General features: G+C 51.4%; 1 protein-coding gene across 1 annotated transcript; it reads left to right on the forward strand.

Moving 5' to 3' along the window:
- The first annotated feature begins 1,630 nt into the window (after positions 1–1,630).
- On the forward strand, positions 1,631–19,707 carry LOC150062551 (solute carrier family 2, facilitated glucose transporter member 5-like). The gene is made up of 12 exons (XM_090333926.1): positions 1,631–1,896; positions 9,178–9,276; positions 9,877–10,037; positions 11,158–11,282; positions 12,266–12,418; positions 16,193–16,318; positions 16,393–16,580; positions 16,708–16,818; positions 17,433–17,534; positions 18,358–18,433; positions 18,830–18,957; positions 19,068–19,707. The coding sequence occupies exons 1-12, from the start codon at positions 1,783–1,785 to the stop codon at positions 19,266–19,268; spliced, it is 1,584 nt and encodes a 527-aa protein (XP_090190052.1). The 5' UTR covers positions 1,631–1,782; the 3' UTR covers positions 19,269–19,707.
- The last annotated feature ends 5,606 nt before the right edge of the window (positions 19,708–25,313 follow it).

Below are 25,313 nucleotides of genomic sequence, written 5' to 3' on the forward strand. Positions count from 1 at the left end.
TGTGAGGTGGCTGTTTTTCATTTTTGTGCCAGAAATTGGGCTTGCATGCGGGGACGGAACACTGCCTCCGCTTTGGGGCTCGAGGCTGGCGCTCGACTCCTTGAACCACAGCTTGCAGCTTGTTTCAGAGGATTTTTCAGACTCTCTATAACTAGAGCCCTACAGTCCTGTCACCTCTTAGTTGTCGGGCTGTGACAAAAGGAGAGACAAAAAAAAAAAAAACCCACCCCAGCAAGACTGGTGAAGGAAAACACCCAGGTCTCCGTAGCAATGGAGGGTGATCTGTCAACACACCAGACACGTCTCGCTGTCATCTTCCTCACAGGCGTCGTGAGAAACCTCACAACTCGCATCTGCTCTGGACGTCAGGAACAGTACCCTAAACCCAGTACTCCACGCAGAAGGCTCAGTTCTCCCCCACCCAGTACCCCACACAGAGAGTTCCTCGTGGCCCCCAGCAGTGAACAAGGGGTAAAAGCCTGAATGAACTGGATTTGTGCCACCACACATCAACTGGGGAGCCTGCTCTGGAGAGATGAAAAGCCACCAGCCTGGTGGACTTTGCTCTGATTTTGGCTACTTGGCCTAGTGTTTCCCTGGCTACTGGACATGTGGGGAGCACGAGGCGGTCAGGGGCCTTGGCTGTGATTGGCCAGTCCCAGACCAGCACCTGTGACTCTATTTCCCTATTGTGGTAATGAAAGGGGTCCAAAGTCATCTCTCCCGGGATGTGTGTCTGGGAAAGTAAGGAAACTTTTTCTCCGTGAAAATGTATTGTATGTAGCGGGTGTATTGCTCAGAGGTAGAGAACCCTTAACATACATGAAGCCCTAGGTTCCATCCCAGCACACACAAGAAAGAAACTATTGAAAAAACAAAACAACAAAAAAAAGGTCTGGTTCTGGGCTCTGGGGCTCACGCCTAACTATTCAAGAGGCTGACACCTGAGGACTGTGGTTCAAAGCCAGCCAGAAAAATTGGAGAGACTGATCTCCAAGTAACCAGCAAAAAGCCAGAAGTGAGGAGTGGCTCAAGTAGTAGAGCACTAGCCTATAGCAAAAAAGAAAATAAAAGGGAGTGGGGCTGCAGTTCAAGCCCCATACCCAATTAACATGACGAGCGCTGGTGGCTCGTACTTGTAATCCTAGCTACCGAGGAGGCTGAGATCTGAGGATTGTGGTTCAAAGCCAGCCTAGGCAGAAAAGTCTGTGGGATTCTTGTTTTCAATAAGCCAGTAAAAAGCCAGAGGTAGAGCTGTGGCTCAAGTGGTAGAGTGCTAACCTTGAGCAACACAAACTTGAGGATAGCACACAGGCTCTGAGTTCAAACCCCAGGACTGGTACACACACACACACACACACACACACACACACACACACACACACACACACACCCCAAGTGTTGCGTGGTTCGTGTTTACATGGTTTGTTGAGCAAAATCTCCCCACTGGAGAGCCTTGCCTGCCTGCAGACTTCCTGCAGGGCCCCCATCTGTTGGCCCATTTCCTGGGTGGCAAGGGGCGGGGGCCGCTGGTGCTTTCTGTGTGTTCCTGGCAGACATGCGGACGCTGCGGGCATGCACATCCTCTGGAGACCGGCATGGAGGGAAGTGCTGTAGACCTTGAGATCTTGGGTGGCTGCAGGCATAGCCAGACCCAGACATTTTGTGTGAAGGCAGAAGTGAAAGGAAGGCCGGCCTTGGGTGCCCGAAAGGGTTATTCTGACCAAGACTGACTATAAAAATGCCATTGGCTGAGCGCTGGCACGTCCAAAGTGCAGCCCAATGCCTTCCTCTGCAGACAGTGCCTTTGCAACCTGGAGGAGGCCAGCAGAGGAGCAGAGTCAGCGAGGGAGTGAGGGAGCAAGGATGGAGGAGCCCAGTCTGCAGAAGAAAGGGGTAAGTGTGTGGGCCAGGCTGACACCAGAGCAGCCCTGCAGCTCAGCTGACCCTCAGCCCACCCAGCCGCTGGGGCAGCCTTCCCAGGGACTGCAAGTTTGTGTCATTCCTCTGGGAATCAGGCTATTGGAAAAGCTATGGAGCACTGGAAGAGATACCTGGGCCCCCGCCCCTCTCCTTTCCTCCCCTCCCCCCTCTCCTCCCTTTCCCTCCCCTCTCTTTTCTTTCACCTTTTTCTTAACAGTAAGAATCAGGGATAAAGAGATTACTGGAAGCAAATATGTCTCTTTGAAAAATTCTTCCCGGCAGTGGCTCACACCTGTAATCTTTGCTACTCAGGAAGCTGAGGTCTAAGGATCACAGTTCAAAGCCAGCCTGGGCACTAAAGTCTGTGAGACTCTTATCCCTAATTAACCACCAGAGAACTAGAAGTGATACTGTGACTCAAGTGGTAGAGCGATAGCTTTGAGCTGAAGAGCTTAGGGACAGAGCCCAGGCTCAGAGTTCAAGTCCTAGAATGGACAAAAAATAAAAAGAGAGACAGAGAGGGGGGTAGCGGGGCCAGGAGTTTGGTCTAGTGGTGGAGTGCTTGCCTAGCATGCACGAAGACCCAGGTTTGATTCCTCTGTACCAAATACATAGAAAAAGCCAGAAGTGGTGCTGTGGCTCAAGTAGTAGTAGAGTGCTAGCCTTGAGGAAAGGCCAAGGACAGTGTTCAGGCCCTGAGTTCAAGCCCCAGGACTTCTTCCATGCATACAATATGATTTTTATATTGTTGATTCACTTTGCTTTGTGAAGAGGCCCAAGTGTGAGTACATCCTAGGTTGGATTTAGGCCCACTCAATCTGGCTTTGACTCAGTTTCCCCAGTGCCAGGACTGTAGGTGTGATGGCCATGCCCACTGACAGACTCAGTTTGATTTGTGGTTTCAGAACATTTGCATCAGCCTCTTTACGAAGGCAAAAAAAAAATCATTCTTGTAGATACTCACCTCTATAAATTCAGTGCAACCACAGAATCCTTGATCAAAGAAAATGACAGAAATGCAGAAAGACAGCTCATATTTTTTTTTACACTTTCTAGGAATTTGAGCTTTCTTTTTTCTTTTTTTTTTTTTTGCCAGTCCTGGGTTTGAGCTCAGGACCTGAGCACTGTCCTTGGGCTTTCACAGACTAGAGCTCTACCACTTGAGCCACAGCACCACTTCTGGATTTTTTTCTATGTATGTGGTACCAAGGAATCGAACCCAGATCTTTGTGCAAGCTAGGCAAGCACTCAACCACTAGGCCAGACTCCTGGCCCAGCTCTTTTTGGTTTTTTTGTAGCACAACAGTTTTGAACTCAGCAGTGTTTCATTCTTTCTTTCTCCCCCTCCTCCCTCTCTTCCCCCTCCTCCCCCCTTCTCCTCTTCCTCCCCTTCCTCTCCCCCCCCTTTCCCCTCTCCTCTTCCTCCTCCTCCTCTTCTTCCTCCTTCTCCTCCTCCTCCTCCTTCCCATCCTCCTCCTCCTCCTCTGTCACTTGGTAATTACTAACGCAGAGTGTCATGTTTATTTTACCAGGTCTCAACTCAGAATATACTTTTTCTGCTCACAGCTGTTCCCTTTAGCTGGGGTCACACGTGCCCCACTGGTTGGCTGAGAGGAAGTCTCTCTAACTTTACCCCCAGCACTGGTCTCTGATCTTCCCTATCTCAGCCTTCTGAGTAGCTGAGATTACAGGCATGAGCCGCTGCACTATATCCTGCCAGTGGCATCTGCTCATGGGCGAGCAGGCATACTCTTGACTATTTGGGTGTGACTGTAAGGCACTCACAGAGACAACACTTGTGCTAGCGTCCCAGCTGCTTCCTGGGTGGCAGTGGGTTGGGGACATGTTTGTAATGTGGGAGGGATGCTGCCATGCCTCCTGTGGGGGCTGAACCATCACATGGGAACGAGCTTTTGAAGGGACCAGGGCGTCGCTGCGGGCTAAGGCCGACGGCCTGGCTGGGGTCAAAGAGTATTTCTCAGCTTCTCTGGCCCTTCCCCACCAGATGCCAGAAGTGCTCTCTCCAGATGTGGAGCCAACATCCTCAGCAGTCAAAGTGGATCCTCCCTACCCTCTTTGGGAGCCTCTGCTTTGTTTCCATGGAGCCTCTGTGCAGCTGTCTTGAAAGCCTGGGGCAGGGCAGGAGGCGTGGTTCATGTGGTAGAGCGTTTGCTCACATAGCAAGCTCATGGCCCTGAGTTCAAACTCTACTACTGCCCAAACTAAAAGCAACATAAAAAAGAAGAGGATTACAGGCCTGTAATCCTCGCTGCTCAGGCGGCTGAGATCTGAGGATCGCCATTCAAAGCCAGCCTGGACACTAAAGAACTTGAGACTCGTATCTCCAGTTAATCACTAGAAAACCAGAAGTGGCGCTGTGGTTCAAGGGGTAGGATGGTAGCCTTGAGCTCCAGAGCTCAGGGGCAGCACCCAGGCCTAAGAGTTCACCCCCCACAACCAACAAAAAAAAAGGGAAGTGTAGGAAGTGTTGTGCAAAGCAAGCATTAACACATCTGATAGGAAAGGAATGGAGAGAGACTTGGGTGTGGGGGGTCGTGGGTGGCTCCATGCCTGCTGATCAAAGAGAATGGCCTGGGAGCAAGGGGATGGCTCAAGTAGTGGAGCACCCTGGCCTTGAGGGGGAAAGCTAAGCAGAAGTGTGAGGCCTTGAGTTCTAGCCCCAGAGAGGGGGGAGAGGAAAGGAGGGGGAGGGAAAGAGGGAGAGGGAAGAGGGGAGGAGGAGGGAGGGGGAGGAAAAGGGAGGTGGAGAGGGGGCAATCCAGCATGGGGTACCCTAAAAAAAGATCAAGACTATGAAAGGAAATGAATCACACAGCTGCCCCCCACTTCTCTAGGAAGGAAACCCAGGCCTGGCTGGGCCTGAAGCCTTGTGACCAGCTGGACATCTGTGTCACTTTCTTTCCTGTGCCCTAAGGCAGCCCAGTGCCACAGCATTAAGGATAGAATTCAAGGGCTCCCTGCACTGGGCATTGCCCTACCACCAAGCTAACCCCAGCTCCAAACCCTTTTCTTCCCCCTCCTGGAAAGGGAGCAGGGGAGAGAAAAGGGAAGCAAGGATATTTTCAGATCAGCTCCCTTGACTGAGACTGGCATTCACATGGTACAGGATTTAGAGTAAAATTAGTCACTACATTATTTATCTTGTGTGTGTGTGTGTGTGTGTGTGTGTGTGTGTGTGTGTGTGTGTGTGTGTGTGTGTGCTGGCACTGCGGCTTGAACTCTACCACTTGCCTCAGCTTCCCTTCCAGCTTTCTGATGGTTTAGTGGAAATAGAATCTTACCGACTAAGCCAGGCACCGGCTCACATCTATAATCCTAGCTCCTCAAGAGGCTGATGTCTGAGTATCATGGTTCAAAGTCAGCCCAGCAGCAAAGTCCATGAGACTCTCATCTCCGACTAGCCACCTAAAAAGCTAGAAATGCAACGGAGCTCAAAGTGGTAGCCTTGAGCAAAAAAAGCCCAGGGTCAGTGTCCAGGCCCTGAGTTTAAGCTCTGTGACTGGCATCTAAAATTTAAAAACCACAAGCGATTCGCAGACTGTCCTGCCTGGGCTGGCTTTGAACCTTGATCCTCAGATCTCAGCTTTCCGAGTAGCTAAGATCACAGGCGTGAGCCACTGGCTCCTGACTGACCCTAGTTTTCAAAAGAAGGAAGTCCTCTCCTGCAGCTTGCTAGCCGGCTGGACCTGGAGCACATTCTGATAAGTGGCCTGGCCTGCTGCTTATCTCATTCCCCAGAGCGCATGAAATCCGTCAGCCTCGGTACAATGTGCACTGTGGTTGCCAAGGGCCGTAGGAGAAGCTAAAGGGCGAGTTGGTGATGGGTACAAAGTGTGGGTTCTATAGGATCAGCAGACTCCAAGGAGCTTGTGGGGACCCTAATCAACCCCCCAACAGCCTGTGCTGGAAACCTGCGAAGGTGGATTTCAGATGTCATCACCTCTTGTCGGTCACCACTTCACAAAGTATATGGATATGAAAACATCACTTAACAAACCTTAGAAATGGGCCAGGTGAGGTGGCTCACGCCTGTCATCCCAGCTACTCAGGAGGCTGAGATCTGTGGATCACAGCTCAAAGCCAGCCCGGGCAGGAATGTCCGTGAGACTCCTATCTCCAAATGACCACCAGAAAAGCCGGAAGTGGCACTGGGGCTCAAGCGGTAGAAGTGCTAGCCTTGAGCTGAAGAGCTCAAGGACAGTGCTCAGGCCCAGAGTTCAAGGCCCACGACCAACAAAAGAAAAGAAAAGTAATAGCTAGACACAGGCTGGGATGCAGCTCTGTGGCAAAGCACTTATCTCACAAGTGTGGTGTCCTGGGTTTGATCCCCAGTACAAAAAAAAAAAGGACAAAATACATATATAACTTATATATTAAAACAAACTGGTAGGCTGTTCTCTGAGAAGCTGGCTTGACGCTTTGTCTCTAAGATCTTTCTTAATTTTCTTTTATGCCTGTGTTAGAGCTTGAACTCAGGGCTTGGGAGCTGTTCCTTAGTATTTGGCGCAAGGCTGGCACTCTACCACTGAGCCACATCTCCACGTCTGGCATTCTGCTGGTTAACTGGAGAGAAGAGTTTCACGGACTTTCCTCTCCTGCCTGGCTTTGAGTCGTGATCCTCAGAGCTCTACCTCCAGAGTTGCTGGGATGACAGGCGTGAGCCACCCAGCGCTGTGGCTGGGTTTCCCTTCTCTTTTTCAACCTACCAGCAGAATTCCTGGGTCATTTAATGATTACCGAACTTCTCCAGTGCAGCCACACCATTTGCCTTTCCTCCACCCATGGCACAGCATGCTGGTCTCCTCCACATCCTTGCCAGTGCCAGACCTGGCTTCTTGAATCTGACCATCCCAGGGTGTGTGTGGTATGGCTTCTCCTTTCTACAAGACCCCACTGTAACAGCCAGCACCCCCTCACCCTGCCCCCCATCTGTTGTTGGCCACCCTGTGCAGGCACCTACCAATATCCTCACTTCCCTTTTGTCACTGACAGAGGGTTTTTTTTTTTCATGGGTTATGGGGCTTGGAACTGGGCCTGGGCACTGTCCCTGAGCTCTTCAGCTCAAGGTTACCATCCTACCCTTCAGCCAAGCCCCACTTCCCATTTTCTAAAAGTTAATTTGAGATAAGAGTCTCAGGTTCTTTTGTCCTGGCTGGCTGTGAACCTGGATCCTCAGATCTCAGTCTTCTGAATAGCTGGGATTACAGGTGTGAGCCACCACACCCAAGGATTTTTTTTTTAGGCATCCTTCTCTCTACCCTCCTGGAGTGCAAAGCTCAGGCAAAGAAAGCCCCATTCATCCTGTGGCTCTGACCCTGACTTGTCTGACTTTCTGAAGCCCAGCTACTTCAATCCTATTCCAAATGCAAGGTTTGGAGCTTCTTCCCTGCCCCAGGACCTATGCATGTACCTTTCCTGTGTCCAGAGCATCTTCTTCCCTCCCCTTCAGTGTCTCTCCACTAGGATTCAGCTCAAATGTCACTTCCCAGATCCCCATGCCTTTTCCTCAAGGCATTTAATTCCTTTTTGTGTTAATTACTAACCTATTGTTTCTGTCTCCCCCAGTGGACAATGATCTGCTTATAGTCACAAGCTCTGCTCACAGTGGCTGTAGTCAGGGGTCCTTGGCTGGAATCCTTCCAAGGTGACAGGGAGGGGGATCCAAGTACCCAGCAGAGCCCCAGGCTGTGGGCTGAGCCCCTGGGCACAGCCAGCTCTGTTCCTGGGTCCACTAATGGTCAAACCCCATCCCACCCCAAAGACTTGGGTCTCGGCCCGAGTCCAGCCCCAGTGGAGAAGAGGGGGCACGTGGCCCGGTGAATCAAGCAAGTGTGTGTGTGTGTGTGTGTGTGTGTGTGTGTGTGCGCGTGTGTATGCATGTGTATGTATGTATGCGTGTGTGTGTGCGTGTGTATGTGTGTGTATGCATGTGTATATGTGTGCATATGCGTGTGTGTATGTGTGTATATGCGTGTGTGTATGTGTGTATGCACGTGTGTGTATGTGTATGTGTGTGTATGCGTGTGTGTATGGTGTGTGTATGTGTGTGTATGCGTATGTGTATGTGTGTATGTGTATGCGTGTGTGTATGTGTGTGTGCGTGTGTATGTGTGTGTGCGTGTGTATGCGTGTGTGTATGCGTGTGTGCGTGTGTGTGTGTGTATGTGTATGTGTGTATGCATGTGTGTATGCGTGTGTGTATATGCGTGTGTATGCGTGTGCGTATGCGTGTGTGTATGCGTGTGTATGCGTGTGTGTATGTGTATGCGTGTGTATGTGTGTGTGTATGTGTGTATGCGTGTGTGTATGTGTGTGTGCGTGTGTGTATGCGTGTGTGTATGTGTATGCGTGTATGTATGTGTGTGTATGCGTGTATGTATGTGTATGTGTGTGTATGTGTGTGTGCGTGTATGTGTGTATGTGTATGCGTGTGTGCGTGCATGTGTGTATGCGTGTGTGTATGTGTGTGTGTGTATGCGTGTGTGTGTGTGTGTGTGTGTGTGCGTGTGTGTACTCAGGCTGTGGGCACGGAATCTGAGCTTTTCCATTCAAGGCTGGTGCTCCAGCGTGAGCCACAGTTCCGCTTCTGGCATTTTTGGTGTTTCCTTGGAGATAAGACTCACAGACTTTCCTGCCTGAGCTGGCTTTGAACCGCAGTGCTCCGATCTCAGCCTCCTGATTATCTGAGCTTACAGGCATGAGCCGCCCGAGCCCAGCTGTGAATTTCTTCTTTTTCTTAAACTTGGCCTTGAGTCGCTGCCTGCGTCACAGGAGTCCCTGTGAAAGAGTCCCCACAGACCTAGAGTTAAACATTCCCACCTTAGCTTCTGCCTGTTAGTACAAAAGTCCAGAGGAATTTAGCTTCAGGGTTCTGTCTTTGGACTTGGGGCAGGGAGGGGTGGGTGTGTGAGACGAGGCTTGAGCTCAGGACATGGCTCCAAGCCAGCCCTGGGTAAGAAGGTGACAGAAGCCACATGGGTGCGGCTTTCCTGATGTAAACACACAGCCAGTGCTGCTGTGAGCTGGCTGCAGTGGCGCCTGCTGCTGTCAGGAGGCTGAGGGAGGGAAAGCTCACCTGAGAAGGATCCTGCAATGCCAGTGGAACAAGTCCTTTCTCTCCTGGAAGTGAGGAGGGGAGGCTGGGGAGGCTCACGGTGTCCCAGACCACAGAGGCCTAGTCGGAGACCCAGGCCCTCTAGGCGGCCGCTGACCCTCGCCCCATTTCTCCGGCAGAGGCTCACGCTTGTGCTGGCCATCGCCACGCTGATATCAGCCTTTGGCTCCTCCTTCCAGTATGGGTACAACGTGTCTGCTGTGAACTCGCCATCAGAGGTACGTCGTTGTGCAGAGCAGTTCACTGTGCAGAGCAGGGCTCTGCTCCTGAATGAACAGAAGGGGGCTTGGGAGCCTCTAGAGAGGACCCCCACAAAGGCCCTGGATGGAGGGGCATGTGGAGGCGCCCTCCCATACCGCCAGGCCACAGAGCTAGGCAGACCCATCCCAGCCTCCACCCATCACAGTATGCAGACACAGGCTCTACTGGGCCTCCTCGGACCAGGCTAAGCCAGGGCACAAGCGCACCCCACCACTGTACTCCTAGCTACTCAGGAGGCTGAGATCACATGATCCTGGTTCAAAACCAGCCAGGGCAGAAAAGTCTCTTCATCTCCTAGGAACCACCAAAAAGCCGAAAGAGGAGACATGGCTCAAGTGGTAGACCACTAGCCTTGAGCAAAAGAGTTCAAGCCCCAGGGTGGCTGGCCTTCCTTCCCCATGGGTCCGAGACCAATTTGCTGGTCCAAAACCTATCCTGCCCACTCCCTACTCGAGGACTGTGAGCCTGGCACGAGCCACGGGGCACTGACAACTTGCACTGCGCTTTCTGCAAGAGCAGATGAGCTGATTCTTGTGTGTGTGCTCTCTGCACCCCAGATCATGAAGCAGTTTTACAACAACACCTTCAATGAGAGGACGGGGGAGTTCATGGATGAATACTCCTTGACCCTCCTGTGGTCAGTCACCGTGTCCATGTTCCCCTTTGGGGGCTTCGTCGGGTCCCTTTTGGTCGGCCCTCTGGTGAACAAATTCGGCAGGTAAGGGTCGGGAGTTGGGTTTTTCTCTCAGTGCTCGGACTTCACCACAGGGCCTGCAGCTTGCTTGGCTTGTCTGGGCAGCAGCTGCTCCACTACTTCTTTGAGGTTAGCGTTTCTCTAACTTTTCTGTCCAAGCTGGCTTTGAACTATGATCCTCTGGATTGAAGCCTCTTCAGCGGCAAGAATGACAGGCATGGCCACCAATGCCCAGTGGAAAGGGAACTTGTTGGTTTTTTTCCTGCCAGTCCCGGGCTTGAGCTCAGGGCCTGAGCACTGTCCTTGGGCTTTCTCAAGGTTAGAGCTCCACCACTTGAGCCTCAGCACCTCTTCCAGCTTTTTCTATGTATGTGGTACTGAGGAATCAAACCCTGGTCTTCATGCATGCTGGGCAAGCACTCTACCACTGAGCCAAACTCTGTGCCCAAGGGGAACTTTTAATTTCCTGAAATTCACAGACTGTAGCATCAGTTCTGAAGTATCGTCTAAACCTAAAATCTTTATTATAAGACGAGGTTAATAATCACTATAGTTTTTGTTGTTTTTTTTTCCATTGTGGTTATAGAAAAAAACAGAGCAGATCTTGTCATATGGTAGCTCACACCTGCAATTCTAGCTACTCAGAAGACTGAGACCCTCAGATCTCCGTGCAAAGCCAGACTGGACAAGAGAGTCTGTGAGACTCCTGTCTCCACTTAAGTATCAAGAAGCCAGAAATACCCAGGCACTGGTGGCTCAGGCCTGTCACCTTAGCTACTCGGGAGGCTGAGATCTGAGGAGCACAGTTCAAAGCCAGCCCAGGCAGGAAAGTCTGTGAGACGCTTATCTCCAATAACCTGAGTACACAACAGCTGGAAGTGACGCTGTGGTTCAAGTGGCAGAATGCTAGTCTTGAGCACAGTGAAGCTCAGAAACAGCACTGAGGCCTTGAGTTCAAGCCCCAGGGATGAGTGGTGGGGGGAATAAAATGCAAAAAGCCAGAAATGGGGGTAAGGCTCAAGTGGTAGAGACCAAGAGTGTAAGGCTGAGGCACAAAAATATCAAATGGAATCAGTCAATCATCAACCCATGATGAAGGGAAGAATCATTAATCCACACTAACCACCACTTTTTTCCTCTGCAGAAAAGGAGCCTTGCTGTTCAACAACATATTTTCCGTGGTGCCTGCGCTGCTGATGGGCTGCAGTGAAGTGGCCCGGTCGTACGAGCTCATCATCGTCTCCAGGCTTCTTGTGGGAATATGTGCAGGTGCGCCCCGGGCTGTCTGTCCTTCTGCCATTTGGAACATCAAGGGTTCTAAACCAGCTGGGGCTCTGAAGTTTAGAGACCCAAACAGACCCTAAGTAGGTTCTTTAAAATGTTCTGTTTTCGTCCGGGCGTGGTAGCCGAAATGCTAGCTACCCAGGAGGCTGAGATCTGAGGGTTGAGGTTCAAAGCCAGCTGGGGCACTAAAGTCCACGAGACTCTTATCTCAGGTTAATCACAAGAAAACAGGAAGTAGCCCTGTGACTCAAGGGTAGGGTGGTAGCCTTGAGCTGAAGAGCTCAGAAACAGCGCCCAAACCCAGAGTTCAAGGCCCACAACTGACTCAGGGCCATGAATCTGGCCTAGCAAAAAAGTGATTGCCTAGCATGCATGAAGCCCTGGGTTTGATTCCTCAATACCATATACGCAGAAAAAGCCAGAAGTGGTGCTATGGCTCCAGTGGTATAGCTCTAGCCTTAAACAAAAGAAAGAAGCTTAAAGACAGTGCTTAAGACTGAGTTCAAGCCCTAGGACTGGCAAAAAAAAAAAAAAGGTTCTGGAGGCCCATATAATCCTTTGGGGAAGACTATCCTGAAATATTTCCTTTCTTTCTATAATTCGGGTGTGTGTGCATGTGCCAGTACTGAGACTTGAACTTGGGATCTTGCACCCTTGCTTAGCTCTCCCCCTCAAGCCACAACTCCACTTCCAGCTTTTTTGTGGTGACTTGGGGATAAGAATCTCACCAATTTCCCTACCCAGGCTGGCTTTGAATCAGGATCCTCAGATCTCAGCCTTCTGAGTAGTTAAGATGATAGGCGTGAGCCAGTGCCTGGCCTGGCTTCTTTTTCCTGAAAGTTTGAAGGACTGAAAATAAAAGACCTGTATGGTAGGGGGAGTGCTTTCTCTGCTTCTCTCCAGAGGAAATTCTCCATGCCAGGATGCTGTTCCCTAATTGTGCTTTAATTTCAACCCTCCTCCCCCAGGTGTGTCTTCCAATGTGGTCCCTATGTACTTAGGAGAGCTGGCCCCTAAAAACTTAAGGGGGGCTCTTGGGGTGGTGCCCCAGCTCTTCATCACCATCGGCATCCTTGTGGCTCAGCTGGTTGGTCTTCGGAGTGCTCTAGCAAATGAGACGGGTGAGTCCGAGCCTTCCCTCTCCTCCCCTCCCTTCCACAGGACAGGACACTTCCTTGGGCGGCTTGCTTCTATCTGTGGGGCAGCTGCCTTGTCTCAGCGCTGCTAAAGAGCAAGCTTGTGTGACAGAGTCCCTTAGGAAATGGAGAGATGGCTGCTGAAGGGGAAAGGCCTGTGCCATGCTGTCCACAGAGTCCTGCACATAGCTATGACAGCCACCAGCGTGCAGGGGACTGGGCTTGGGGCTTCCTGGAGCACTGTCCCAGGCACTGCTGCATCACCTGTCCAAGGCTGAGTGACCATCTCATTTCACACACCAGAAAGGAAGTTACCAGGCTCATGCCTGGAATCCTAGCTACTCGGGAGGCTGCAATCTAAGGACCAGGATTCGAAGCCAGCCCCAGCAAGAAAGTCTGTGAGACTCTTATTCCAATTAACCACCTAAAAGGTGGAAGTGGAGTTATGGGTGGAGTGGTAGAGTGCCAGCTTTGTGTGACAAAGCCAGGGGACAGAGCCCAGGCCCTGAGTTCAAGCCCCACTGCTGGCATGCACGAGCACACACACACACACACACACACACACAGAAGTCATTGGTTGTCAGAAGCTTACAGCCTTAAGTTAGGTGCAATGAATCCATCCATGATGGAGAGCTGCCACTCCAGCCTGTCTCCTCTTTGCCCTCTACCTACACAGTGATATGAGTCACAGCAAATGGAAAACGAGAAATCAAACACCTATGTGATCATCTACCAGGTCCAGAAAGAGTCCCCTCAGCCCTTCCCGGGCCCCTTAATCATGCCCTTTTCACCTGAGGTGAAAGCCACCAGCCACAGTCCTCTGCCCCTCCCCCCGTTATTTATTATTCTTTTTTGGCACTGTCTTTGAGTTGGTTTTGCTCAAGGCTGACACTCTACCCTCTGAGCCACCGCTCTGCTGACTTTTCTGGTGGTTCACTGGAGGTAAGAGTCGCAGACTTTCCTGCTTGGGCTGGCTTTGAATCAGGATCCTCGGATCTCAGCCCCCAGAGTAGCTAAGATGACATAGGAACAACCAGTGCTTGGCTATAGTCACCTTTTCCAGCCTCACTGCCTTGGTGATGACAATGTTAATGTCCCCTGTGCCTGAACTTGGTTTAAGGATGTCACTTTGAATAGCTTGTTACATTCTGCCTACGACACAGCTGGCTTCATTGTCATTGCTGGGTGACATTCCATTTTGTGAATACACCACAGCCGATGCGTCCTTCTTCTGTATCAGTTCTGCAGCTTGAGCTCGGGGCCTGGGCGCTGTCTCTGAGCTCTTTTGCTCGAGTCTAGCACTCTACCACTTTGAGCCACGGCTCCATTTCCAGTTTTCTGGTGGTTAATTGGAAATAAGAGTCTCACGTTGGGGCTGGGAGTGTAGCCTAGTGGTAGAATGCTCCTCTAACAGGCATGAGGCCCTGGGTTTGATTCTTCAGTACCAGATACACAGAAAAAAGCTGGAAGTGGTGTTGTGGCTCAAGTGGCAGAGCACTAACCTTGAGAAAGCCCAAGGATAGTGCCCAGATCCAAAGCCCCAGGACTGGGTAGGCTGGCTTTGAACCTCAATCCTCAGCTTCCTGAGAGGCTAGAATTACAGGCATGAGCCACCGGCCTACAACCAGGTTTTGTTTGTATAGTCAGAGCTTCTCTGGCCACTCAGGTGTCCTGGAAGTCCAGATGCAAGCTTCCGAGCATAAGAGGGGTGGATGAGCAAGCCAGTGGAGAGAGTATTCCCTGGGCCCCTGGGCTGGGAGGACACTGCATGCCCGTACAATAACATGGAGACTTCCCAATCGTCCATGTTGCCACCAGCACTTGGAGTTGCTGGACTTTTCCGTTTTGTCCACCTGTAGCAGCACTCTGGTCCTTCACCCCTCAGTGTCTGCTGAGAAAAGGTCATCTCAGCCGGGCACCAGGGCTCACGCCTGCCATTCTAGCTACTCAGAGGTTCAGATCTGAGGCCGGTTCAAGGCTAACTAAGGTCTCCAAGATATTCTTTGTTGTTGTTTTTCTGTGGATCACAGGGCTTGAACTTGGCCTGGGCGCTGTCTCTGAGCTCTTCAGCTCAAGGATACCTCCTTATCCTCCAGCCAAGCCCTACTTCCCGTTGACTAGAGGATACTTGGAGATAAGCATCTCAGGCCCTTTTGTGTCTGGGCTGGCTTTGAACCTTGATCTTCAGATCTCAGCCTCCTGAGTAACTAGGATGACATACGTGAGCCACCGTGCCTGGCTCCAAGATATCCTTTTTTTCTTTTTCTTTTTTCTCATATTTTTTATTTTTTATTATAATTAATATAAGGGTTACATTATATTCACCAGATAGGAGGTGCATTACTTCACATACATTGATACACTTTCTCATGTCTTGGTCCCCATTTCCCTCCCCCCCAATTTCAAATAACCAAATACACATATATACAATATATCAGAAAACCAGGTGAGGGCTGGGAGTTTGGCCTAGTGGTAGAGTGCTTGCCTAGCCTGCACGAAGACCCGGGTTCAATTTCTCAGTACCACATACATAGAAAAAAGCCAGAAGTGGTGCTGAGGCTCAAGTGGTAGAGCTCTAGCCTTGAGAAAGCCCAGGGACAGTGCTCAGACCCTGAGCCCAAGCCCAGGACTGGCAAAAAAAAAAAAAAAAAGAAAACCAGGTGAACTATTGTAATATGAGATAACCAAGGGACAGCAAAAGAGATGAGAGATAACATAGTACATTAAAAATAACAATCACTCATTGTATTGCTTTTGTTTCTATATCCTGGAGGTCCTTTCATTTAGTGTCATTCTATATGGCCTTAAGTATCTAGGTTTATTCAATTGTAAATCTCTGCTAGGAGAGCCCAAGGTTTCTACTGATTATGACAAATGAGGGAAACCATTGAGCCTATGTTCTTTTGAGTCCGGCTTACTTCACTTAATATGATTTTTTTCTAAGTCTTTCCATTTCCTTACAAATGGAGCAATGTCATTCTTTCTGACAGCAGCATAGAATTCCATTGTGTATAAATACCACATCTTGTTGATCTACTCATCAACCGAGGGGCATCTGGGTTGGTTCCATATCTTTGCTATGGTAAACAGTGCTGCAATGAACATCGTTGTGCTAGTGGGTTTAGTATGTCCTTGTTTCTGGATGATTGGGTAAATGCCAAGTAGTGGAATTGCTGGGTCATGGGGGAGTTCTATGTTTAGTCTTTTGAGGAACTGCCATACTGCTTTCCATAGTGGTTGAACGAGTTTGCACTCCCACCAACAGTGTAGTAGTGATCCCTCCTGGCCACATCCTCTCCAGCATCTGTTATTATTTGTTTTCCTGATCCTGGCCATTCTAACAGGAGTGAGGTGGAATCTTAGAGTTGTTTTGATTCGCATTTCTTTTATGGCCAGAGATGTCGAGCATTTCTTCATGTGTCTGTAGGCCATTCTTGTTTCTTCTTCAGAGAAGACTCTCTTTAAGTCTTTGGCCCATCTTTTAATGGGATGGTTGTTTCTTTGATGACTCCAAGATATTCTTATCTTCAACTGACCACCAAAAGCCAGAAATGGAGCTGTGGCTCAAGTGGTAGAGTACCAGACTTAAGCACAAAAGCTCAGGGACAGCATCTAGTCCCTGAGTTCAAGCCCTAGGACCAGCACATACATACTGCATCTCTCAGTGCCTGCAGCAGGTAGAGTGCCTTGGAGGGCTGGGGTAGACTCCCAGGCTGGCCAGGTCAGGAGGCCCCCGTGACAGCAGCGCCTTGCTTGCAGGCTGGCCCATCCTGCTGGCGCTAACTGGGATCCCAGCGGTGCTGCAGCTCCTTATCCTGCCCTTCTTCCCGGAGAGCCCCCGCTACCTGCTCATCCAGAAGAAGGACAGCGACGCTGCCAGGAAGGGTAAGTTCTGCCCAGGGGCGTGCTCCCCCCCACCCTGCCTGCAGCAGCTGGGGCTAATGCTCCCTTCCTGCCAGCCCTGCAGAAGCTGCGTGGCTGGGACGACGTGGACACAGAGATGTTGGAGATCCAGCAGGAGGACGAGGCGGAGAAGGCCGAGGGCTTCATCTCCGTGTGGAAGCTGTTCCTCCTGCGCCCCCTGCGCTGGCAGCTCATCTCCATCATTGTTCTCATGGGCGGCCAGCAGCTGTCCGGAGTGAACGCGGTGCGGGGACGGCCCATGGGCCTGGGGACAGAAGGCCTGGCCTGGGTGTCAATGCCCACCAGTCTGGGGGCCCGGCCTGTCTTGGAGGCCCCCACCCCCCAAGCCCTGCATCTGCCTTGCCCTCCAGATCTACTACTATGCAGACCAGATCTACCTGAGCGCCGGCGTGGCCAGCAATGACGTGCAGTATGTGACGGCCGGCACGGGGGCGGTCAACGTGGTCATGACCATTGTCACAGTGAGTGACAGGCGCCCAGGCAGGAGGGATGGCGCGACAGTGGGAAGAGCCCCACTGAGGAGGGCGGGCTATGCCCTGAGCAGCTGAAAAGATGACCAGCCTCAACGGGGAGAAGGCCTGGCCCGCAATAGAAGCCCACCCCGCTCTGGGAGCTCCCGCCCAGGAGGGGTGCTGGTGCTGCCTCTTAGGTCCAGGGCCACCAAACATGATGGAAATGGTGGGTCCCTTCCTTGGTGGGGCACCTGTGGTCCTGTGTGTGCCCACTGTTCATGGCTCCTTACCAGGCTGGTACCCTAGTGGGGCCCAGCCACCCCGTGGGACACCGGCCTCTGTGCCCAATCTCAGGTTCACCCCCAGATCCGGCCTTCTACTGTCACAGAGGGCCCAAGATTAAAACACACACCAGATTTAAGAGTCCCAGCCAAGAGCAAGGCCACTGGGGCCCAGAGACTACAGCCAGGCCTCCCACAGTCCACTCAGGAGCACATGCTATGGGCACAAACAAGCAACCGCAAGCAAACCTGTCAGCACACAGCCCCTGAGGGGGAAGGAGAGCTTTCCCATGGGGCCCCTGGCCCCTGAGCCACCCGGTCCTCCACATCCTTCTCTACCAGGTGTTTGTTGTGGAGCTCTGGGGACGGCGGCTCCTGCTCCTCCTGGGCTTCTCCATCTGCCTCTCAGCCTGCGTGGTGATAACCATCGCGCTGGCGCTGCAGGTAAGGAAGATGTCGGGTCCTTGGTCCCCGGTCCCCCTCTACTAGTAGGGGGATGGGGAAAAACACACCCCAACCAGGCCAAGCCGCGAGAGGAAGGGGCCCAATGCCCTCCCTCACCCAGCCTTCTTACCCCAGAGAACGAACAGAGCCGCCATGCAGCTTCATCAAGGCAGGAAGAGCTCTCTCTCTCTCTCTCTTTGTTCCCTAAATCCCTCCTCCTTATATTGGGTGAGGGAACCTATCAGTATATAAGATGGACAGGACAAAGAGATCCACGTGTTTTATCCCTACTACAAGCCTCAGCAGAAAGTTATTAGACATGGTGTTACTTGGCCCCCAACAGAAGAGACCCATGCCAAGCCCACCAGAGAGGAAGAGGCATCAGAATGAAATGGTTGGCCTGGGAGGGGGCTCACACCTGTAATCCTAGCTACTCAGGAGGCTGAGATCTGAGGATCAAGGTTCAAAGCCAGCGTGGGCATAAAAGAACCTGAGACTCTTAGGGCGGTAGCCTTGAGCTGAAGAGTTCAGGGACAACACCAAAGTGCAGGGGTAGAGCAGTAGCCTTGAGCTCCAGAGTTCAGGGCCAGGGCCAGGCTGAGTTCAACCCCCATAAGCCACACACAAAAATAAAGAAAAGAAAAGGAAATATTTTTAGCAAACCCCACTCACCCACCACCTGTACTGACTTCCCTGAATTCACTGAGGTGGCTTCTGAGACAGCCAGGTGCCCTCCCCTGCCCCTCGGGGTCCAGACCCCTCAGCTGCCCATCCTAGCTGGCCTTTGCTTTGCCAGGTGCTAACTCCCTGTCTCTGCCCGCAGGACCAGGTCTCCTGGATGCCGTACATCAGTATCACCTGCGTTATCGTCTATGTCATCGGCCACGCCGTCGGGCCTAGTATGTGTCCCCAGTCCTCTCTCATGGCCTCAGTGTCCTGGAAACTTATAGTATAAGCTTCTTCGAGAGGATCCAGGCAGGGCAGATGCAGCTCCATTGTGGCCTCACCCCTCCCCCTGTCATCCAGGTCAGGGACAGTCATGAGCTATGCAGGCTAAAACCACTGAGGTCTGAGATCAGGAGCATGAGCCTGACAAGGGGCCATGCCCACTACACAGGGTGTCACCACACCAGGATGCCTGGCGTCCTTGTCACCTGCCACATGCCTCCTCTCCTTGATGCCCAGTACACCCTGGGGACTGGCAGAGGCCCCATATGCCCAGGGACTCTAGGACATTTTATGGCCTCCTTCCTCTTCCTCTCTTTCCCCCCTCCTCCCATCCTTCTCTCCCCCAGGTCCCATCCCTGCTCTGTACATCACTGAGATCTTCCTGCAGTCCTCTCGGCCTGCTGCCTACATGGTGGGAGGCAGCGTCCACTGGCTCTCCAACTTCACCGTGGGCCTGATCTTTCCATTCATTCAAGTGAGTGGGACCTGGGGCCCCAGGGTCACCCCGATCCCCAAGCTACAAAGCAAGAACCTCCCAGCAGTCCACGCGGCCCCCACCCTCCTCAGCAGCCCTTCCTCCCACAGATAGGGCTCGGCCCCTACAGCTTCATCATCTTCGCCGTCATTTGTCTCCTCACCACCATCTACATCTCCCTGGTTGTTCCCGAGACCAAGGGCCGGTCGTTCATTGAGATCAACCAGATCTTTGCCAAGAAGAACAAGGTGTCGGATGTCCACCTGGAGAAGGAGGAGCTGAAGGACCTTCCTCTTCCCACCGCTTTGTAGGAGCGAGGCCGGGTCAGCTGCCTCCTGGGACCGGGGTTCTAGGTGTCTGGACATCAGGTGTGAAACAGGTCCAGCCAGAATGCAGGCCGGGCCTTCTCACAGCCTCCAGCCTTCCCGGACTCACACGGACAGTGCCCTCATCCCTGCTGGGTTGGCCGCTGCAGGACTTCCGGCAACACAGCTTCTCTAACAGAAACGATTTCTGCAGGACCAGATGGGAGACCCCTAAATCATGCCAGGAAAACACCCTTGTGGCACTCATGGCTTCGGGGCCACCAGTGTTTTCCCAGAGCTGGATTCGTCAGACACCTGACATTCAAATGTGTGGTGTTGGGCATTGCCAAAGCTGGAGGACCCCGGGCAGACGTGAACTGAGTCTCAATTATTAACCCGAAATTATGGTGGGAAATGGAACTGCTGTGTGCTGTCAATAAAACACATGTGTTCACCTTTCACCAGATGAGCCCGTTCTGTGAGCAGGGCCCGGCACGAGGGCTGCAGTCCTGCACCTTGGGGTCCCTGGACGACCCTGGCCACCAGCTCCTGAGGGCGGGGGCTAGTGTAGAAGCCAAGCCCAGATTTTCTGTGCTGAAAACAGACAGCTGCGAAGTGGAGTAGCGTTCTTTGGGATTGGGGAAGGCTATATGTCTGCAGAGGCATAATGGACGCTTCATAAGGGATATGAAGGTGAGGAGGTAGGAAGGAAGGAAAGAAGGAAGGGAGGGAGGGAGGGGAAGGTGCCTGCACCAACATGGCAGAACTGAAGCCTTCTTTGAGCTGTGTGAGTGTGCTTGTGGGGTGGTGGTGGTGTATGGGTGTGGGTGTGGGGTTGGATGGATGGGTGGATGGCATGTGGGAAGAGCCTCAAGGTGGGGAAGGACAGCGCTGGGTGGCCTGCAGCCCTGTGTGCCATCTTTTCTTGGGGTTAGGGTGGCAGAGGCCAGGGTCCCGGGGTCAATGGCGGAAGTGAAGGTGGGTGTTGGGAGTGTGAAATGGGATCCCGCTGGCAGGAGAAGTAGGGCCCAGAGCCAGTTCATAGAGCATGGCTTGCCCTTGACTGCAGCCAGCTGCAATGGGAAAGGACACGGAAGCTGCAGATGGAGCCTGTCACAAGGCAGGAGGCTGGAACCCACGGCTCATGACCGTCATCCTAGCTACTCAGGAGGCTGAGATCTGAGGATCACGGTTCAAAGCCAGCTAGCACAAGAAAAGCCATTCATTTCCAATTAACCAGCAAAAACCAGAAGTGGAGCTGGGTATCGTGTGGTAGAGTGCCAGCCTTGAGCAAAACAGTCAAGTTTGAATCCTGGAACACACATTAAAAAAAGAAAAGCAGCACCTGGAACCACATTGGTGTAAGATTGGCCCAGGACTGCAAAGGCAGAGATCCATCTAGCTAGGAAAAACCAGGAACCCACAGAGAGGGCCAAGTGGCCTGAGATGTGCTGGAACCAGACAAGGAGAGGCCACTGGGCTTGATGGCTTGGCATCTTCAGAGTGCACAGTGTGAGGGCAGAGGGCAGGGGGTGAGGCTGGGGGCTGCCACATGGACAGGGAAGGACTGTCATCCCCTGTTCCATCCTTGTTCCCTGGACAGGGGTGTGTGTGTGTGTGTGTGACCACTGGTGTTACACATAAATTGATAAAGTCATGACAAATAGCCATAGATTGGAGCTTCGTAGTCAAAGAGGTTGTTTTGTTTTGTGGCAGTTCTGAGGCTTCAGTGTAGGACTTTGCATCTTTGCTTTGTGGTTTTGGGTTTGTTTGTTTTTTTTCAGTCAGGGCTCCACTCTACCACTTGAGCTGTACCTCCACTTCTGCCTTTTAGCTGATTAATTTTAAAGGTTAGCGTCTCCTGGATTTACCCGCCCAGGCTGTCTTCAATCCTTGCTCCTCAGATCTCAGTCTTTTGAAAGTAGCTAAGATTACTGGCACGAACCACCAGTGTCTAGCTCAAAAGGGTTTCTTTTTGACTTTCGAGCACTTCACCACTTGAGCCACATCTGCAGACAGTCAAAAGGTCCTTACTGATGGGAGATGTAACTGAAAGTCTGAGGACATCTTCAGCTATTCCTCACATTGAGCATAGACGAGGGGCAATGCCAGACTGCAGTGACAGGAAAGGAGGCTGGGGAGGATCGTGGTTCAAAGCCTGCCTGGGCATGAAAAGTCTATGAGAATCATCTCCAATTAAACACCAGAGAACTGGAAGTGGCACTGTAGTTCAGGCGTAGGGTGGTAGCCTTGAGCTGAAGAGCTCAGGGACAGTGCCCAGGCCCAAGTTCAAGCCCCGTGACCCAGCCAAAAAAAAAAAAAAAGCAAAAATACAGGACTTAACATGTGGTTCAAGTAGTTAAGTGCCAGCCTAGTGAGGAAGCTGAGGTAGTATAAGATTCTGACTTCAAACCTACTATAAACCCATAACAAAACAAGCCAAAAAAAAAGCCCTGTGGTTCACCTGTCATTTACAAAAAGATGAGGAAAAGACTTTTGAAAAGCAAAGCAATTTATTGTCTTTGGGTGCTTTTCATGCCAGCCCTGGGGTTTTAATTCAGGGCCTGGGCACTGTCTCTTAGATGTTCTGTTCAAGACTCACACTCTACCATTTGAATCACAGCTCCACTTCCAGCTTTTGGGTGGTTAGTTGAAGATAAGAGGCTCACAGACTTTCCTGCATGGGCTGGCTTTGAACCACAATCCTCAGGTGGCCTCCAGGGGCTGGAAAAAGCAAGAAATGGGCTCCCAGGGCCTAGAGAGATTCTCAGCCTTCCTGACACCTGCGGTTAGCCTAGTGGTGGTTGTGCGGCTTATCCAGCCACAGCTGGTGTTGTTCCAAAGCCTCTGAGTCTGGTTGTTGTTACAACAGTAGCAAGAGAAAACTAAGAGATTGGCAGGGAGGGAGCAGCCAGATTGGGTTGGGTTTGTTTTTTGAGACTGTGTCTGTCTATGTAGCCCAGGCTGGCTGCACACTCAGGATCCTCCTTCTTCTGCTTCTGCAATTCCGGAATTACAGGTATGCACCACCATACTCAACCCTACAATGGATTTTGGTATGGGAAATTGGGGTGCTGTAATAACAGCTGCTAGGGAGCTGGGGTCAAACATGGATGTGGAGCACATGACCAAGGAAGCTGCCCCTCACGGCCAGGGCGCAAAGGAGGGGGAAAAAATGCTGCTACCCTGCCCTTCTCTGGTTGACTGGCCCTGGGCCCTGGGCTGTGGGCAGTGGGGCACTGGGTCATGCAGTGAGGGTGAGAATACCCAACAAAAAGTCCTACCTCGAGCCCCAGCCTAGGTTCTAGATGGGGTCTTTCTTTCTTTTCTTTCTTTCTTTTCTTTCTTTTCTTTCTTTCTTTCTCTTTCTTTCTTTCTTTCTTTCTTTCTTTCTTTCTTTCTTTCTTTCTTTCTTTCTTTCTTTCTTTCTTTCTTTCTTTCTTGTGGTCATGGAGTTTGAACTCTGGGCCTGGGCATTGTCCCTGAGCTCTTCAGGTCAAGGCTACTGCTCTACCACTTGAGCCATAGCGCCACTTCCAGTTGTCTGGTGCTTAATTGGAGATGATTCTCACAGACTTTCTGTGCCTGAGCTGGATTTGAACCATGATCCTCAGGTCCCTAACTAGCTAGGATTACAGGCGTGAACCACTGCACCCAGCTCAGGTAGGCTCATTTCTTAGAACTGCAAGAGGTGATTTCAAACCATGATTCTGCAATCTCAGCCTTCTGAGCAGCCAGGGTTACCACCATAGAACTCCAACCCTCAGCTGTGCCATCCAGGCCGGGACACTGATCCTCCAGCCAGCTCCCCCACCCTGTCCCTCACCAGGTGCTATGGAAATCCCTCCGCCCCAGGAACAGTTCTTATGGAAACCCCTACACCCCAAAGGACGGCCCCAGTCTGTGACCTTGAACTCATGTCCCCCAACAGCTCCAGCCCACCCTCAGTGCAGCCTTGGCTCTGCCTTTCAGTATGGCTACAACATTACCACGGTCAACATGCCATACAAGGTGGGCACACTGTAGGGCATGGGGGTGGAGGGATGCTGCTGGCTTCCTGGAGGGCTCCCCTGCCCCCACCCCCAGAGGAGCTGGGGCAGCCGCAGGCCTGTCATCCTTTCTTGGTGTAGCAGGAGGTTGCACGCACCTGAATTCCCCGCTAGGGTCTTAGTCCTCTACCCACTGCCCTGACCAGGCGCTGCCTGGACTCATGAGGATCACGGTTTGAAACCAGCTCAGGCTGAGAAGTCTTACCTTCAGGGAACCAGCAAAGAGCCAGAAGCAGAGTTGTGGGGCAGAGCTCCAGTTTTGAGTGAAAAATGACAGGATAAGGCCTTGAGTTCAAGTCCCCATACCTACACACACACACACACACACACACACACACACACACCAGCATTGCTCATTCCTAGCTAGTGTTTGTAGGTTTGGGGGGGCTCCTTTTGGTTTGGTTTGGTTTGGTTTTTGGGGGCTTGGACTCAGGGCTGAGCACTGTCCTTGGGCTTTCTCAAGGCTAGCGCTCTACCACTTGAGCCACAGCACCACTTCCAGCTTTTTTTCATGTATGTGGTACTGAGGAATGGAACCCAGGGCTTCATGCATGCTAGGCAAGCACTCTACCCTTAAGCCAAACTCCCTGCCCTGGCTTTTTTGTTGTTGGTGGTGGTCATCGGGTGTGGACTCTGTCCCTGAGCTCTTCAGCTCAATGCCACCACCCTACCCCTGGAGTCCCCACTTCCAGCCCCACTTCTTGTTTTCTAGTGGTTAATTGGAGATAAGAGTCTCTTGGTCTTTAGTGCCTGGGCTGGCTTTGAACCATGATCTTCAGATCTCAACCTCCTGAGCAGCTAGAATTACAGGCATGAGCCACAACACCCGGCTTTTTGTTTTTTTAAACCAAAAGAAGGCTCTTTAGAAATCTGCTCTAGCTGGGAGTGCAGTGGCTCATACCTGTAATCCCAGCTACTCAGGAGGCTGAGATTTGAGGATCAAGGTTCAAAGCCAGCCAGGGCACAAAAGGCCCTGAGACTCTTATCTCCAAGTAACCTCTAGAAAACGGGAAGTGGGGTTTGCCTCAAGCGTAGGGCAGCCTTGAGCTGAAGAGCTTAGGGACAGGGCCCAGGCCAGAGTTCAAGCCCCATGACCCACAAAAAGAAAGAAAGAAAGAAAGAAAGAAAGAAAGAAAGAAAGAAAGAAAGACCTGCTCGTCCTCTCTAGCTGAGAGCTTAGTAGGAAGGACTATAATAGTTGTTCATGACATTTATTAACATATGCTTGCATACATACATTAAATGTGATTTATATAAATGTCATGCATGAATATATGCAGCATACCTACATATACGCATGTGTGCATACATACAAGCATATTACGTTTGTACAAAGCAGAGGTGTTAGCAGTGGTGATAATTGTAAGAACACATACTGGTATAGCCCTGATAAAATCTCTGCTTTCTGGGTTTTGTTTCTTTTTTTTTTTTTTTTTGCCAATCCTGGGCTTGAGCTCAGGGCCTGAGCACTGTCCTTGGACTTTCTCAAGGCTAGAGCTCTACCACTTGAGCCTTAGCACCACTTCTGGCTTTTTTCTATGTATGTGGTACTGAGGAATTGAACCCGGGTCCTCATGCATGCTAGGCAAGCACTTTAACCACTAGGCCAAACTCCCACCCCTGGGTTTTGCTTCTTTTGTGTATTTGTGGTGTTGGTTTTCATTACTAGGTAGGGATCAAGCCCACAGCTTCACAAAGCCAGGCAAGCTCTTTCTAGCAAAACTACATTCCCACTCTTGTTATATAGCCAGGCCTCAAAATAGAAAACCTTTTCCCTTTTCCTTCCAAGGGCTGGGATTACAGGCATGAGCCAGCATGCCTACAACTAGTGTGTGACAGTGTGTGCTGCCGGGAATAGAATCCGGGGCCTAGAATATACTAGAAAAGCACTGAGCTACCTCATCTCCTCCCCCAACCAGGCCCTGGAGCATTTTTCTGAATCAAGCAATGTTTGTTTTATTAAAAATCAATGCTTTTTGGCAGGTGCTAGTGCTTCATGCCT

Source organism: Megascapheus bottae, chromosome 6, assembly GCF_031878675.1.
Source record: "Megascapheus bottae isolate mThoBot1 chromosome 6, mThoBot2.hap1, whole genome shotgun sequence".
Lineage (NCBI taxonomy): Eukaryota > Metazoa > Chordata > Mammalia > Rodentia > Geomyidae > Megascapheus > Megascapheus bottae.